Source organism: Coregonus lavaretus, assembly GCF_964263955.1.
Source record: "Coregonus lavaretus genome assembly, chromosome: 4".
NCBI classification, from domain to species: Eukaryota; Metazoa; Chordata; class Actinopteri; order Salmoniformes; family Salmonidae; genus Coregonus; species Coregonus lavaretus.
The window spans coordinates 18904655-18919291 of NC_139991.1; the positions used below are offsets into that span (position 1 = coordinate 18904655).

The 14637-nt window shown below is 45.4% G+C and overlaps 1 protein-coding gene across 2 annotated transcripts in view; it reads left to right on the forward strand.

The window, feature by feature from the left end:
* The window catches only part of LOC311128063 (gamma-butyrobetaine dioxygenase-like), a 31036-nt gene that overhangs the window by 1179 nt on the left and 15220 nt on the right, over positions 1-14637 (forward strand). For both annotated transcript variants that reach the window (XM_084160018.1, XM_084160019.1), the window contains exons 2-3: positions 309-792; positions 3186-3300. In XM_084160018.1, coding sequence (XP_084016144.1) covers positions 367-792; positions 3186-3300 — 541 coding nt within the window. In that variant the 5' untranslated portion in view covers positions 309-366. The remainder of the gene's footprint in view (positions 1-308; positions 793-3185; positions 3301-14637) is intronic.

A 14637-nucleotide genomic window follows, 5' to 3' on the forward strand; every position in this document is an offset into this window, starting at 1 on the left:
CCCTTATTAACCTTTGGAATATTTATGTTGGCTTGGAACCCAGAATGTACTGTCCTGGTGTGTGTTGTGGCATAAAAATATCCACAAAGTCTTTAGTCTTCGGAACATCAGAAAAACCTAATGATGTGTCTTAGTTTCCTTGACTGTGACTGTGTTAAGGCCCACTGGCACTTGCATGGCTGTGTTTTTTCCTCTTGTTTTATTAGGCCATTTATAAGAAGAGGTGACGCAAGGTATAATAAACCAATAATCACCTATTGACATTTTAAACCCTTATGTAACCATATTTATTTTTATTCCCCTTCCAGCTTTCCGACAACCCTTCTGCTCTGGAGACGCAGCTCATCCGGAGGTCCCGGTTCGAGGATGTGGACGACCACTATAGCACGATGCACCCTGCCGACCATGCTCAAGCGAAGCTCCGTCTTGGCCTGCCATGCCTTGACGGCTGGGGGTAGGCCTGGATGGGCAGCCGCCATCTCTCTATCTCCTTCTCTTCACCTGACCTGGAGGCAGCTCCGTGGGCACGGGACCCAGGCACCTGCCCCTCTCCCCTCCACCGCCCTGGGGGACAGCCCTGGGGTGAGGCAGGTCCGGGCCCTGGAGCAGGAAAGGCTGCTGGAGGTGGAGTGGGAGGACAGCGGGCAGAGCCTGTACCCGTACACATGGCTTAGGGACAACTGTCAATGCCCGCTGTGTACCCTGCAGTCGGCCCAGGCCCGCAGCCTGCTGCTCTCTCAGCTGGACATCCACACTGGGGTCGACCGGGTCCAGGTCACTGACAACAACAAGGTAAAATATCTTGGATGAACTTATCTTTCCCCAATTCTAAATGTAACCATAAGGAATAAAATTTAGAACTGGCCATATATCAGTGCCAATCCTTCTTGGTCAAATAGCCCTTACACAGCCTGGAGGTGTATTGGGTCATTGTCCTGTTGAAAAACAAATGATAGTCCCACTAAGCGCAAACCAGATGGGATGGCATATCACTGCAGAATTCTGTGGTAGCCATGCTGGTTAAGTGTGCCTTGAATTCTAAATAAATCACCAACAGTGTCACCAGCAAAGCACCCCCACACCATCACACCTCCTCCTCCATGCTTCACGGTGGAAACGACACATGCAGAGATCATCCGTCCACCTACTCTGCGTCTCACAAAGACACGGCGGTTGTAACCAAAAACTCTAAATTTTGGACTCCAGACCAAAGGACACATTACCTCCGGTCTAATGTCCATTGCTCGTGTTTCTTGGCCCAAGCAAGTCTCTTCTTATTATTGGTGTCCTTTAGTAGTGGTTTCTTTGCAGCAATTCAACCATGAAGGCCTGATTCATGCAGTCTCCTCTGAACAGTTGATGTTGAGATGTGTCTGTTACTTGAACTCTGTGAAGCATTTATTTGGGCTGCAATTTCTGAGGCTGGTAACTCTAATGAACTTATCCTCTGCAGCAGAGGTAATTCTGGGTCTTCCTTTCCTGTGGTGGTCCTCATGAGAGCCAGTTTCATCATAGCGCTTGATGAGTTTTGCGACTGCACTTGAAGAAACTTTCAAAGTTCTTGATATTTTCCGGATTGACTGAGCTTCATGTCTTAAAGTAATGATGGACTGTCGTTTCTCTTTGCTTATTTGAGCTGTTCTTGCCATAATATGGACTTGATCTTTTACCAAATAGGGCTATCTTCTGTATACCACCCCTACCTTGTCACAACACAACTGATTGGCTCAAACGCATTAAGAAGGAAATAAATTCCACAAATTAACTTTTAACAAGGCACACCTGTTAATTGAAATGCATTCCAGGTGACTACCTCATGAACCTGGTTGAGAGAATGACAAGAGTGTGCAAAGCTGTCATCAAGGCAAAGGGTGGTTACTTTGAAGAATCTCAAATATAAAATATATTTGTTTAACACTTTTTTGGGTACTACATGATCCCATGTGTGTTATTTCATAGTTTTGATGTCTTCACTATTATTCTACAATGTAGAAAATAGTAAAAATAAAGAAAAACCCTTGAATGAGTAGGTGTGTCCAAACTATGAACTGGTACCGTAGATATGCATCTGTTGGTGACCCGCCATCCAGAGCATCCCAAACATGTTCAATGGGTGACATGTCTGGTGAGTATGCAGGCCATGGAAGAACTGGGACATTTTCAGCTTCCAGGAATTGTGTACAGATCCTTGTGACATGGGGCTGTGTATTATCATGCTGAAACATGAGGTAATGGCAGCGGATGAATGGCACGACAATGGGCATCAGGATCTCGTCACCGTATCTCTGTGCATTCAAATAGATAAAGTGTTCGTTGTCCGTAGCTTATGCCTGCCCATACCATAACCCCACTGCCACCATGGGGCACTAGGTTCACAATGTTGACATCAGCAAACCGCTCACCCACACAGCGCCATACATCTGCGGTTGTTTGGCTGGTTGGACGTACTGCCAAATTCTGTAAAACGATGTTGGAGGTGGCTTATGATAGAGAAATTAACATTATATTCTCTGGCAACAGTTCTGGTGGACATTCCTGCAGTCAGCATGCCAATTGCACATTCCCTCAAAACATGAGAAATCTGTGGCATTGTGTTGTGTGACAAAACTGCACATTTTAGAGTGGCCTTTTTTTGTCCCCAGCACAAGCTGCACCTGTGTAATGATCATGCTGTTTAATCAGCTTCTTAATATGCCACACCTGTCAGGTGGATGGATTATCTTGGCAAAGGAGAAATGCTCACTAACAGGGATGTAAACTAATTTGTCCACAACATTTGAGAGAAATAAGATTTTTGTGCGTATGGAAAAATGTTGGGCTCTTTTTTATTTCAGCTCATGAAACGTGGGACCAACACTTTACATGTTGCATTTATATTTTTGTTCAGTGTAGATGGCAATATTGTTGCTAGTGTAAAGGCCATCACGCTGGTTGCTTAGCGAGTACCACTTTCTCCCGATTCGGCCCATACCTGGCGCGAACTCTGAACCTCTGCTCTGCTAGCACATGTGACCACCTTCCTGAAGCGTCTCATCAGTCGCCGCCACATGAAAAGCTAGCTATTCGCTGGCGCAAGTGGAGACACTTCAGGCTGAGGAGCAAGTTTCACACATCCCCATGTGCTACACTAGTGTGAGCTGCCTTTCTCACGCAAACCCTTAAACAACCTCTGTGGTTGTCCTCAGGTGTCCATAGTGTGGCCGGACCAGCACACCAGCGAGTTCGACCCAGAATGGCTGAGGAAACGGTGTTTCTCTCCTGCTGCCAGACAAGCCCTACAAGAGGAGCTCTTCCTAAACGGTAAGATTATTACGCTGAGGACTGCTATATGGCAATTTCACCACTATCGCTGAAAGTAAATATTCTGGAATAAATGAGGATAAATCCTTTATTATTGTGTTGAGCATGTGTCTCTGTTTACAGTACACACACACACACACACACACACACACACAATGCCAATTCAGTCATGCTGACAGTGTCCATTTTCTATTTTTGGCTAGTCTAGTCTAACAGTAGCTGACTGCTACAGTGCTCTGAAGACCCATGAGATAAATGCTTTTCGTAGGAAGAATTTATCTGAAAACAATGAAGGGTCTGTGCCCTCATACAGGACTTAAACCAAGCATCCTGTTGTGAAAATTCCAATGTTACTTTTTGATTGACATTTTCTTTGTGCCATACATTTTCAGTTGTTTAAAAAAACATATGCTACAGGCCACAAGAAAACTTTAGAAAAACATTATTGATATTAATAAGCGTATTTACTGTATATCAGTATTTGCTTGTTACAAGTTTTCTAAATGGTCAGCTGGGAAGCTAAGGGTTGAGCACAGACTGTGTAACAAGAATAACATCCAAGAATACATTTCATGCACCACACGCCGTGTCGTAATTGTATCAAGGCTTAAAAGTCCTTAATTAAACTGTCTCCTCCCCTTCATCTACATTGATTGAAGTGGATTTAACAAGTGACATCAATAATGGATCATAGCTTTCACCTGGTCAGTCTACTGTATGTCATGGAAAGAGCAGTGTACAAGGCTGTAGTAAAAGTGAAATGAAAGCTGTAGCTGCATTTCAACTGAGGAGAGACTAGATGGTGTTTCCACACGTGGCCCTGAAGGACCCACAGGTTTGAGTGGCTGCTGCTTTGTCTCCACTCTAGAGTGACTAAAGGCAGTGTGTTTGGATTGCAAACTCCTCACCCCCCTCCCTTCTCTCCTTTAGTACAGGTGTAAGAGGTCCCCCCCACACCCACGCACACACTTACACACATACACTTTGTCAGTGCAGGGTTTCTGTTCTTCAACTGTTGCTAGCTCAGCACCAGGAGTGCTCCTACTAGACAGTTTAGCTCATGTTCTGTCTGGCTCTGTGCACTTTTTCTCTTTCTTTCTGTCTCTCTCTCACACACACACACACACACACCAGCCCCCCTGTCTCTGTGTTTAATTATATCCTCTTGAGGTCTGGTCAGAAATTCCTCCTGCCGGAAAACCCTGGAAAAGTTTTAATTTTTAGATGGATGGATAGTGAATAATGTTCACATCTGGAAGTTTTGTTACTCAAGTTTTTTTCACATCCCTACCTAGCTCCCTATAGGCCTCTCTCTCTCTCTCTCCCCCCTCTCTCTCTCTCACTCACTCACTCACTCACTCACTCACCCACTCACCCACTCAACTCCACTCCACTCACAGACATGGGCCTAGTTTGGAATATCTGTACTTTTTCCTCTTTTCCTAAAAGACCGGGAAGATTGTGAAAGTGTAGCACACGCGGGAGATGCCGAGGTCAATATGATATGAGTTGTGGGGGTGTTACTGACGGAATCACAACTCACTTGTTTTTTGTCCTTTGGTGTTTGTAGGAATTAGGAGTTTCCCCCTAACCATTTACTTTTATTTCATGTATTTACACAGTATGGAAATGAGTGGAAGAATGGAGAGTATGTTGTAGGGGGGCACGTGTAGTCCGGAAGGCTGTGTTGACCATTAGATCAACCTCCGGGACCACATGCCCCCAATCATTTCTAATTATATGGTGTTCCCCAGACACTGCTGCTGCTGTCAAAGTGTGCAGCCTGTCAATCTCTAGCCCAGAGGATGTCGCTTTCACACATGTAGACCAGACTACATCGCTGAGGTATGCAGCGGCTGTATGTGAAATAGCTTAATAACTTGAGACCTTGGGCAAGGGGTGAAGTCTGTGTGCAGTCCTGTTTAACTCCCCTCCTCTGCCTCCACCATATGGAATACTGATTAAAGGGAACCTGAGTGGAAGTGGATGCTTAGAGACACTATTTTAAAGCCAAACTTCTGACCTCACTCAATCGGCTAGGCTTTAGGCCATAGTGTGAATAGTATACAAACAAACACAAAGACTTGTTTTTGCACAGGGAGATTGGAATCTACAAGCAGTGTTTGTCATTATATTCATCATTATATTTGTTAGTGTTTACACTTCCTGTTAATCTTACTGAGGGCCTTAGCAACCGCGAGTTGTTTTGCCTTCTTATTCCAAGGGCATTCTAGGAATTGTACTATAGTCATTTTCGGATTCCGAAACAATCTGTTTCAATCACCCCTCCAATTGAAATACCGGATAGTACTTGTTATATTGAAGTAGTTCCAACAGTAGTGTAGTTATTATTACCATTATTATTAGGCATTATCTATCTAGGCCTACATTATTAACATTATCAGTACACTTAGAAAAAAGGGTTCCAAAAGGGTTCTTCGGCTGTCCCCATAAAATAACCCGTTTTGGTTCCAGGGTGAACCCTTTTTGGTTCCACGTAGAAGCCTTTTGGGTGCCATATAAAAACCTCTGGGGAAAGGGTCCTACATGTAACCCAAAAGGATTCGACCTGGAACCTAAAATTATTATTCAAAGGGTTCTCCTATGGGGACAGCCGAATTACCCTTTTAGGTTCTAGGAAGCACCTTTTTATTCTAAGGGTGTAGTAGTCATTATCTTCTGTATGTTTATCAAATGTTCCAACTCGCCTCCTCCTGTGAACAGTAATAAAGCCTGTAAACTGGTACTATCATGTCCTTCAGCTCTCTTTGAATGCTTGAGGAGGTTAAGGATTACCCTCGGTGAGTGACGTGGTGTTTTCTCGCTTTCTGGCTCGCATACTTTTAGCCTTTTACCTACCGTGAGGTGACGAAGCAGCGTTGGCTGGCTTACTCAAGAAGCCACAGTCTTTTCTCACACATCTTCCTCTGGACTCTTCTCCACCAACTGCTGCCAGTAAATGTGTCAATGTGTCAACACCTTTACTCACTGTCTGCTTGGTCACTACCATAGTGCCTACTGAGTCACTCTCTTCCCTGCAGATTTTGGATCAGCTCACCTTGCATCAGTTTAAAGCATCCCTTCATGAGATGAACAGGCCTAATCTGACTCTTGGACAGTTGTTAGTGGGATAATGAGATAGATCCTTAAGACTGTCCTTAAAAAAAACTCCTTGTTTGGCCACCAAGGAATTGAACATTCTGCTCTGGTGTAGAGATCCAAGATGGCATAGCAGTGCGGTCGTGTTTTCTGTAGTGTCCTCATGTAAATAGCCTGTATTTAGTTTGTTTTGTCTTTTTCGTATATATTTCTCAATCTCACTTTCCATTCTTTAACTAAATATACTCTCCTGCAACCCGCCTCACCCAATGTGGAGCGGATTCTATTATTTCTTCATACATTTTTATCCAGAACCTCTGGCTGAAACTAGCCAGCTAACTATCTACTTGCTATTAGCCACCGTTAGCGGTCTTCACCATTGTCCGTGGCCGTGGCCTGCACTACCTACCAGCCAGCTCTAGTCTGGACAATTATCGGCCAGTCTGCACAGTCTGCACATCGCGCTATCGAGCCAGAGCATATAGGATTTTCTGCCGTAATCACTAAATCACTGGACCTTAACACCTGATCATCGCAACTAGCTGTTGTCGTTGTTGGCTAATCTCCACTAATCACCACTGTCCTGAAGCAAACCCCAGTTAGCCGTGAGCTAGCCTCGAGCCAGGCCCATCTCCCGGCTACCTACCTCTCTGTCACCTCTCTACCTCTCTGACGGGACCTCCTAGTGTTGACACGGAGCCCTGCCGATCCATCACGACTGGTCTGCCGACGTAATCGTCTGATGTGGTTTCAACAGGCTTCCCGTTGCGACGACCACGAAGATCCATCTGCTAGCCCCGGCCCGCTAGCACACGCAATCAACAGCCGTGCCTGTAGCGTAGCAGCCACTGAACTGCTCCCGGACTTACTTATTGCTGTTCACTGGACCTTATGATCACTCAGCTACACAGCTGATGCCTGCTGGACTGTTCCTTTATACGGTACCCCATCCTGTTGATCTGTTTAGCCTCAGCTCAAACTTTCGTCACCATTACCAGCTGTTGTCTTAGCTCTCTCGAATAACACCTGTGACTGCTTTATGCCTATCTCCCATGTCAATCTGCCTTGCCTGTTGCTGTTTCGGTTAGTTGTAACTGTACTTTTTCAATGTAGAGCCCCCAGTCCTTCTCAACCTGTCTCAGATAGATCCTTTGTCCCACCCCCCACACACGCGGAGACCGGCTCAATCGGTGCCTCCAGTGATGCTATCTCTTTCATCTTTACCCAACACTTAGGTTTACCTCCACTGTACTCATATCTTTCCATATGCTTGTCTGTACATAATGCCCTGAATCTATTCTACAATGCCCGGAAATCGGCCCCTTCTCTGTACCCAACACACTAGAAGACCAGTTCTTAAAGCCTTTAGCCGTATCCTTATTCTACTCCTCCTCTGTTCCTCTGGTGATGTAGAGGTTAACCCAGGCCCTGTATCCCCCAGTATCACTCCTGCTCCCCAGGCGCTATCATTTGTTGACTTCTGTAATCGCAAAAGCCTTGGTTTCTTGCATGTTAACATCAGAAGCCTCCTCCCTAAGTTTGAGTTATTAACTGCGTTAGCACACTCAGCCAACCCTGATGTTCTAGCAGTGTCTGAATCCTGGCTTAGGAAGGCCACCAAAGATTCTGACATTTCCATTCCCAACTACAACATTTTCCGTCTAGATAGAACTGCCAAAGGGGGCGGAGTTGCAATCTACTGTAGAGATAGCCTGCAGAGCTCTATCATACTATCCAGGTCTGTGCCCAAACATTTTGAGCTTCTACTTCTAAAAATCCACCTTTCCAGAAATAAGTCTCTCACTGTTGCTGCTTGCTACAGACCCCCCTCAGCCCCCAGCTGTGCCCTGAACACCATATGTAAATTGATTGCCCCCCATCTATCCTCAGAGTTCATATTGCTTGGTGACCTAAACTGGGATATGCTTAACACCCTGGCCGTCCTACAATCTAAACTAGATGCCCTCAATCTCACACAAATGATCAAGGAACCTACCCGGTACAACCCTAAATCCGTTAACATGGGCACCCTCATAGATATCATCCTGACTAATTTACCCTCTAAATACACCTCCGCTGTCTTCAACCAGGATCTCAGCGATCACTGCCTCATTGCCTGCGTCCGTAATGGGTCCGCGGTCAAACGACCACCCCTCATCACTGTCAAACGCTCCCTAAAACACTTCAGCAAGCAGGCCTTTCTAATTGACCTGGCCCGGGTATCCTGGATGGATATTGACCTCATTCCGTCAGTAGAGGATGCCTGGTTGTTCTTTAAAAGTGCTTTCCTCTCCATCTTAAATAAGCATGCCCCATAAAAAAAATTCAGAACTAAGAACAGATATAGCCCCTGGTTCACCCCAGACTTGACTGCCCTTGACCAGCACAAAAACATCCTGTGTCGTACGGCATTAGCATCGAACAGCCCCCGCGATATGCAACTTTTCAGGGAAGTCAGGAACCAATATACACAATCAGTTAGGAAAGCAAAGGCTAACTTTTTCAAACAGAAATTTGCATCCTGTAGCACTAACCCCAAAAAGTTTTATTTCACTGTAAAGTCCATGGAGAATAAGAGCACCTCCTCCCAGCTGCCCACTGCACTGAGGCTAGGAAACACTGTCACTACCGATAAATCTACGATAATCGAAAATTTCAACAAGCATTTTGCTACGGCTGGCCATGCTTTCCACCTGGCTACCCCTACCCCAGCCACCAGCTCTGCACCCTCCCCATGCCCCCCCCCCCACACTTCTCCTTCACCCAAATTCAGATAGCTGATGTTCTGAAAGAGCTGCAAAATCTGGACCCCTACAAATCAGCTGGGCTAGACAATCTGGACCCTTTCTTTCTAAAATTAGCCGCCGAAATTGTCGTAACCCCTATCACCAGCCTGTTCAACCTCTCTTTCGTATCGTCTGAGATCCCTAGAGATTGGAAAGCTGCCGCGGTCATCCCCCTCTTCAAAGGGGGTGACATTCTAGATCCAAAGTGTTACAGACCTATATCCATCCTGCCCTGCCTTTCGAAAGTATTTGAAAGCCAAGTTAACAAACAGATCACCGACCATTTATAATCCCACCGTACCTTCTCCGCTATGCAATCTAGTTTCCGAGCTGGTCATGGGTGTACCTCAGCCACGCTCAAGGTCCTAAACAATATAATAACCGCGATCGATAAAAGACAGTACCGTGCAGCCGTCTTCATTGACCTGGCCAAGGCTTTTGACTCTGTCAATCACCGCATTCTTATTGGCAGACTAAATAGCCTTGGTTTCTCAAATGACTGCCTCGCCTGGTTCACCAACTACTTCTCAGATAGAGTTCAATGTGTCAAATCGGAAGGCCTGTTGTCTGGACCTCTGGCAGTCTCTATGGGGGTGCCACAGGGTTCAATTCTCGGGCCGACTCTATTCTCTGTGTATATCAATGATGTCGCTCTTGCTGCTGGTGACCCTCAGATCCACCTTTACGCAGACGACACCATTTTGTATACATCTGGCCTTTCATTGGACACTGTGTTAACAAACCTCCAAACAAGCTTCAATGCCATACAACACTCCTTCCGTGGCCTCCAACTGCTCTTAAACGGTAGTAAAACTAAATGCATGCTCTTCAATCGAACGCTGCTTGCACCCGCCTGCCCGACTAGAATCACTACTCTCGGCGGCTCTGACTTAGAATATGTGGACAACTACAAATACCTAGGTGTCTGGTTAGACTGTAAACTCTCCTTCTAGACTCACCTTAAGCATCTCCAATCCAAAGTTAAATCTAGAATCGGCTTCCTATTTCGCTACAAAGCCTCCTTTACTCATGCTGCTAAACATGCCCTCGTAAAACTGACTATCCTACCGATCCTTGACTTCGGCGATGTCATTTACAAAATAGCTTCCAACACTCTACTCAGCAAATTGGATGTAGGCTATCACAGTGCCATGCATTTTGTCACCAAAGCCCCATATACTACCCACCATTGTGACCTGTACGCTCTCGTTGGCTGGCCCTCACTACATATTCTTCGCCAAACCCACTGGCTCCAGGTCATCTATAAATCCCTTCTAGGCAAATCCCCCCTTTTCTTAGCTCATTGGTCACCATAGCAACACCAACCCGTAGTATGCGTTCCAGCAGATATATCTCACTGGTCATCCCCAAAGCCAACACCTCCTTTGGTTGACATTCCTTCCAGTTCTCTGCTGCAAATGACTGGAACGAACTGCAAAAATATCTGAAGCTGGAGACACTTATCTCCCTCACTATCTTTAAGCATCAGTTGTCAGAGTAGCTTACCGATCACTGCACCTGTACACAGCCCATCTGTAATTAGCCCGCCCATCTGTAATTAGCCCACCCAACTACCTCATCCCCATATTGTTATTTACATTGTTATTTATTTTGCTCATTTGCACCCCAGTATCTCTATTTGCACATAATCTTCTGCACATCTATCACTCCAGTGTTAATACTAAATTATAATTGTAATTATTTTGCACTATGGCCTATTTATTGCCTTACCTCCATAACTTACTACATTTGCACACACTGTATATAGATTTTCTATTGTGTTATTGACTGTACGTTTTGTTTATTCCATATGTAACTCTGTGTTGTTGTTGCTTTTATCGCACTGCTTTGCTTTATCTTGGCCAGGTCGCAGTTGTAAATGAGAACTTGTTCTCAACTGGCTTACCTGGTTAAATAAAGGTGAAAATAAAATAAAATGTTTGTAAATGGTAATAAAATAGGATAGAATTGTTTATCACTTTTTAATTGATAACTAGCTTGGCTTAGAGATGAACACAAGTATTAATATTTTTTTTAATAGTTACTTAACGGCATATTGCATTCACTGGGTTCGCTGTCTAAAATACTCTCATCAGCTCAAATAGCAAACTGTGTGAATGTTATGATAATCTGCCTGACTTGGCCTCAGTTAGGCCTAATGGGACTTGATTGGTTCCTGCTCATCCATGCAGCAGCTAATGTCTTTCCTCTGACTTAGTGGGAGTCTGTGTCTTCCTTGACTCATCTGGTCTGAATTTAGACTCCCTCTGGACCTACGTGCTCTTGTGGCGATGTGTGAGAAGTCATCAATTTAAAAAAACAAGGCTCCTGAAAACATAGCTGTAGTGGTGCATCAATGGAAAAACACACGTCTTTCCCCAAACTTCACCATTTCCATGTACGCACACACTGATTATCTATCAAGAAGATGAATCTCCCCCGCTGAGCAGATGCACACACAGCCGGCACACACGCACGGACATACACAGACACACACACACACACTTGGATGCGTATGGCATGCTTCGGTGGATGTGTAACCAGGCCAGCACAGTACAGCTCATTTCAGCTTTACTGCTCAGTAGAGTGAAAAGGATATTAAAGATCTGAAAGGACTGAATAGGTGTAAGCAACATAGGAAAATTCCATCCAGCCCGTCTGAGGGCTAGGTCAAGCTATAACCAGAGGGGCAAGCTATTATTGCTGACTCCTATCCAAGTCTTCCAGATCTATAAAATGTACCATGGGGTAGAGGTAGGGATTAGGGGTCGGTTTGGAATTGGTCACCCGAGTCCTTGAGCGTTCCATTAAGAACACTGTACACACTGTCTTATTAAAGCTGAGAAGGCAGAGGTGGCTCTGTGGTGCAAGTTTCTCCATTAAACAGAGAAAGGTTTGTTGTATTGGACGGAGGGTCGGCAGCGTTCTCCAGAGAAGGACTAGCTGTGCCACGTCAGTTTGTTAAGACACAGGCTCTTTGTAAATAGGAGTACAACAGCTACAATGTGATACACCACAGGCGACGTGTGTGTGTGTCTGTAATTGTGTGTTTATGTGACTTCACTTCTCACATGATTGGATACAGGATTGTAGTTGTTTTGTGGAAACCTCCGTATTCATCTAGTTGTTAACATTCCACTGGCCGATAGAACACCCAATTCCATTCATAAAAAATGTCAGTACAGCTGCAAGCTTGTCCTGATAATTGTAGTGGGCACACTCACTGGCATCAGCCCCCTTTGCAATGAAAGCACTGATGAATGCCACCATGTTTGTGAAGGCCTTTACAACAAATACAATACGGCGCCTAATACCTCCAGTCGAAACAGAGGGGCGTCAAAAGAGCTGAACTCCACAATTGACCCTGTGAGGAAGTTGACCTAGTGGATTAAAATTGTGAAAGACCCTGCTGACACAGAGCAGCTTTTTGGAGAACTCCACGACTCAAGTAGAGTACTGGGAGTTTCCATCTCCAGAGGGGAGCAGACTGAGAGAGAGGGGGAGGGTGTGGTGGGGGGGAAGAGAGCAGGGGGGTGGGGGAGAGAGAGCGAGAGAGAGGGGGTGGGGGAGAGAGCAAGGTAAAGAGAGAGAGAGGGGGGTAGAGAGAGAGACTGCCGTCAGCTGCCTGCCAGCAACAGGAGCCGCAGCTTCAGGTTTCCTCGTCTGGAAAAGCCACAGCAGCAGACCAAGACCAACGGAAGGGAGGAAAGGGATTATGCACACACGAATACACTCACATACACGTGTGAGCATACACGCGCTTCCATCAAACAGACAGATAACGCGTACATACACAAGCATAATAGTGTCACATAAAAACTCCTGCGTTCTTCTACACATACATACTAGGACAGACACAGGCACTAGTTCTCTCAAACACACACACACACACACAGCCTGTATCTCAGTTAACCCCAGCTGGAAACTATGTAGGAGTCAGGGAGACTAATCGCTGATTGGCTTGGTGGACCAACGCTACACGTTCCAGGAAATCAGAGCAGTGATTTTGCGCTTGGTGAGAATTTGAGTGTCGAGCATTACACGCCAATAACCAAGCAGAACGTTCTGGTTCCTGCACCATCTGAACCCTCCCAGCCCGGGCCCACTGCCCAGCCAGCCGCTCTCTTACCCCATCTATCACCCACTAAAGGGTCTACCCAGGTTTAGCTGTCTCTGCTCGGACTCTCTCTATGCTCCTTTCCACTCCACTTTCTCTCATTCTCTCCTCTCTAATCGCTCTCTCCATTTGTCTCTCCCTTCCTCTCTCCTTATTCTCTCGCTCTTCATTTTTCTTGGCCCTCAAGGATTGAAATCGGTTTGTTGAGTCAATCAGGTGATAACCAGTGATGTTAGCCGAACATGACAAGTTTACCAGACAAGAAAATGTCAATTTACACGGGGGAAGGCAAGTTCAGCCAAAACACCTAATTCGATACGACATGCTCTGCTGTTATGGCTTACTCCATCATGTGTGATATCCAAAACCTCAGGGCTCTGTCCCTGAAGCACTGTTCTGCCTCTAGCCAAGAACTTTATGTCCCCCTTTGTGTGCGGATACATACCGGCTGGTCAAATGGTGTCTATGGGCTAGTCTGATTTCATGGGAGTACTTTATACTAGAATATTAGAAGGAACTAGCCTTTATTCTAGAAGTTCCTCATACTTCAACCTTCTCTTCGTCGGTGACCCTCAAGATCAGCCTGCCTTTAATAAAGATCTTATTTCCCTTCCAAAAAATTTTCAACCCTCTTCATTTACAGAGTTTGAATTGGGGGGGGGGGGACGGTTCTTCTTGACTTTTTTGACCTATCCTGACAGAGGGAGTTGTTTTGGAGATGACAGCGTGAAGGGAGATGTAAAAACCTGCTGTGGGTTAAGTCATCAGTATCAGTATCATATTAAGGGTATCATTGTATCTCGATGACTCATGTTGCAGCTGAAAAGGGTCAGGATCATTCCCCAGAGTGAAAATCAAGCTGCAGCATCTTCCTGCATAAGCCCCTAGACACACAGAGACTCCATGTGTTACCATAGATGTACTCACAGAGAAAAATCCATTGATTACGCCACACAAATAATTACGTCAACTGAGTTAATGCAAAGTCAAGCTTTCTGACATGGATTTTCTCTCCACTTAATCCTGATGAATTGCCACTGAAGAGGTTTGTTTGACCCCCTCAGTTTGTTTTTGATAATTCATTAGTACTAGCTTTGTACCTACACACACCCACACACACTAAATGTGCTTGGCAGCTGTGTCTGCAATGCAGGAGACACTGGAGAGAGCCTCTATGGAAAAAGGGCTGAAGCCAGCTGGATGCGAAGCAAAGCAGTGGAAAGCTTTTTCCACTGCTGTCAGTCGAAAAATGCAGACTCTTCTCACCCCTCTCTCTCCCTCCCCCTTCCTCCTCACAGAGTATTCCAACCATAGCGAGCTGGCCTCCCTCTTATC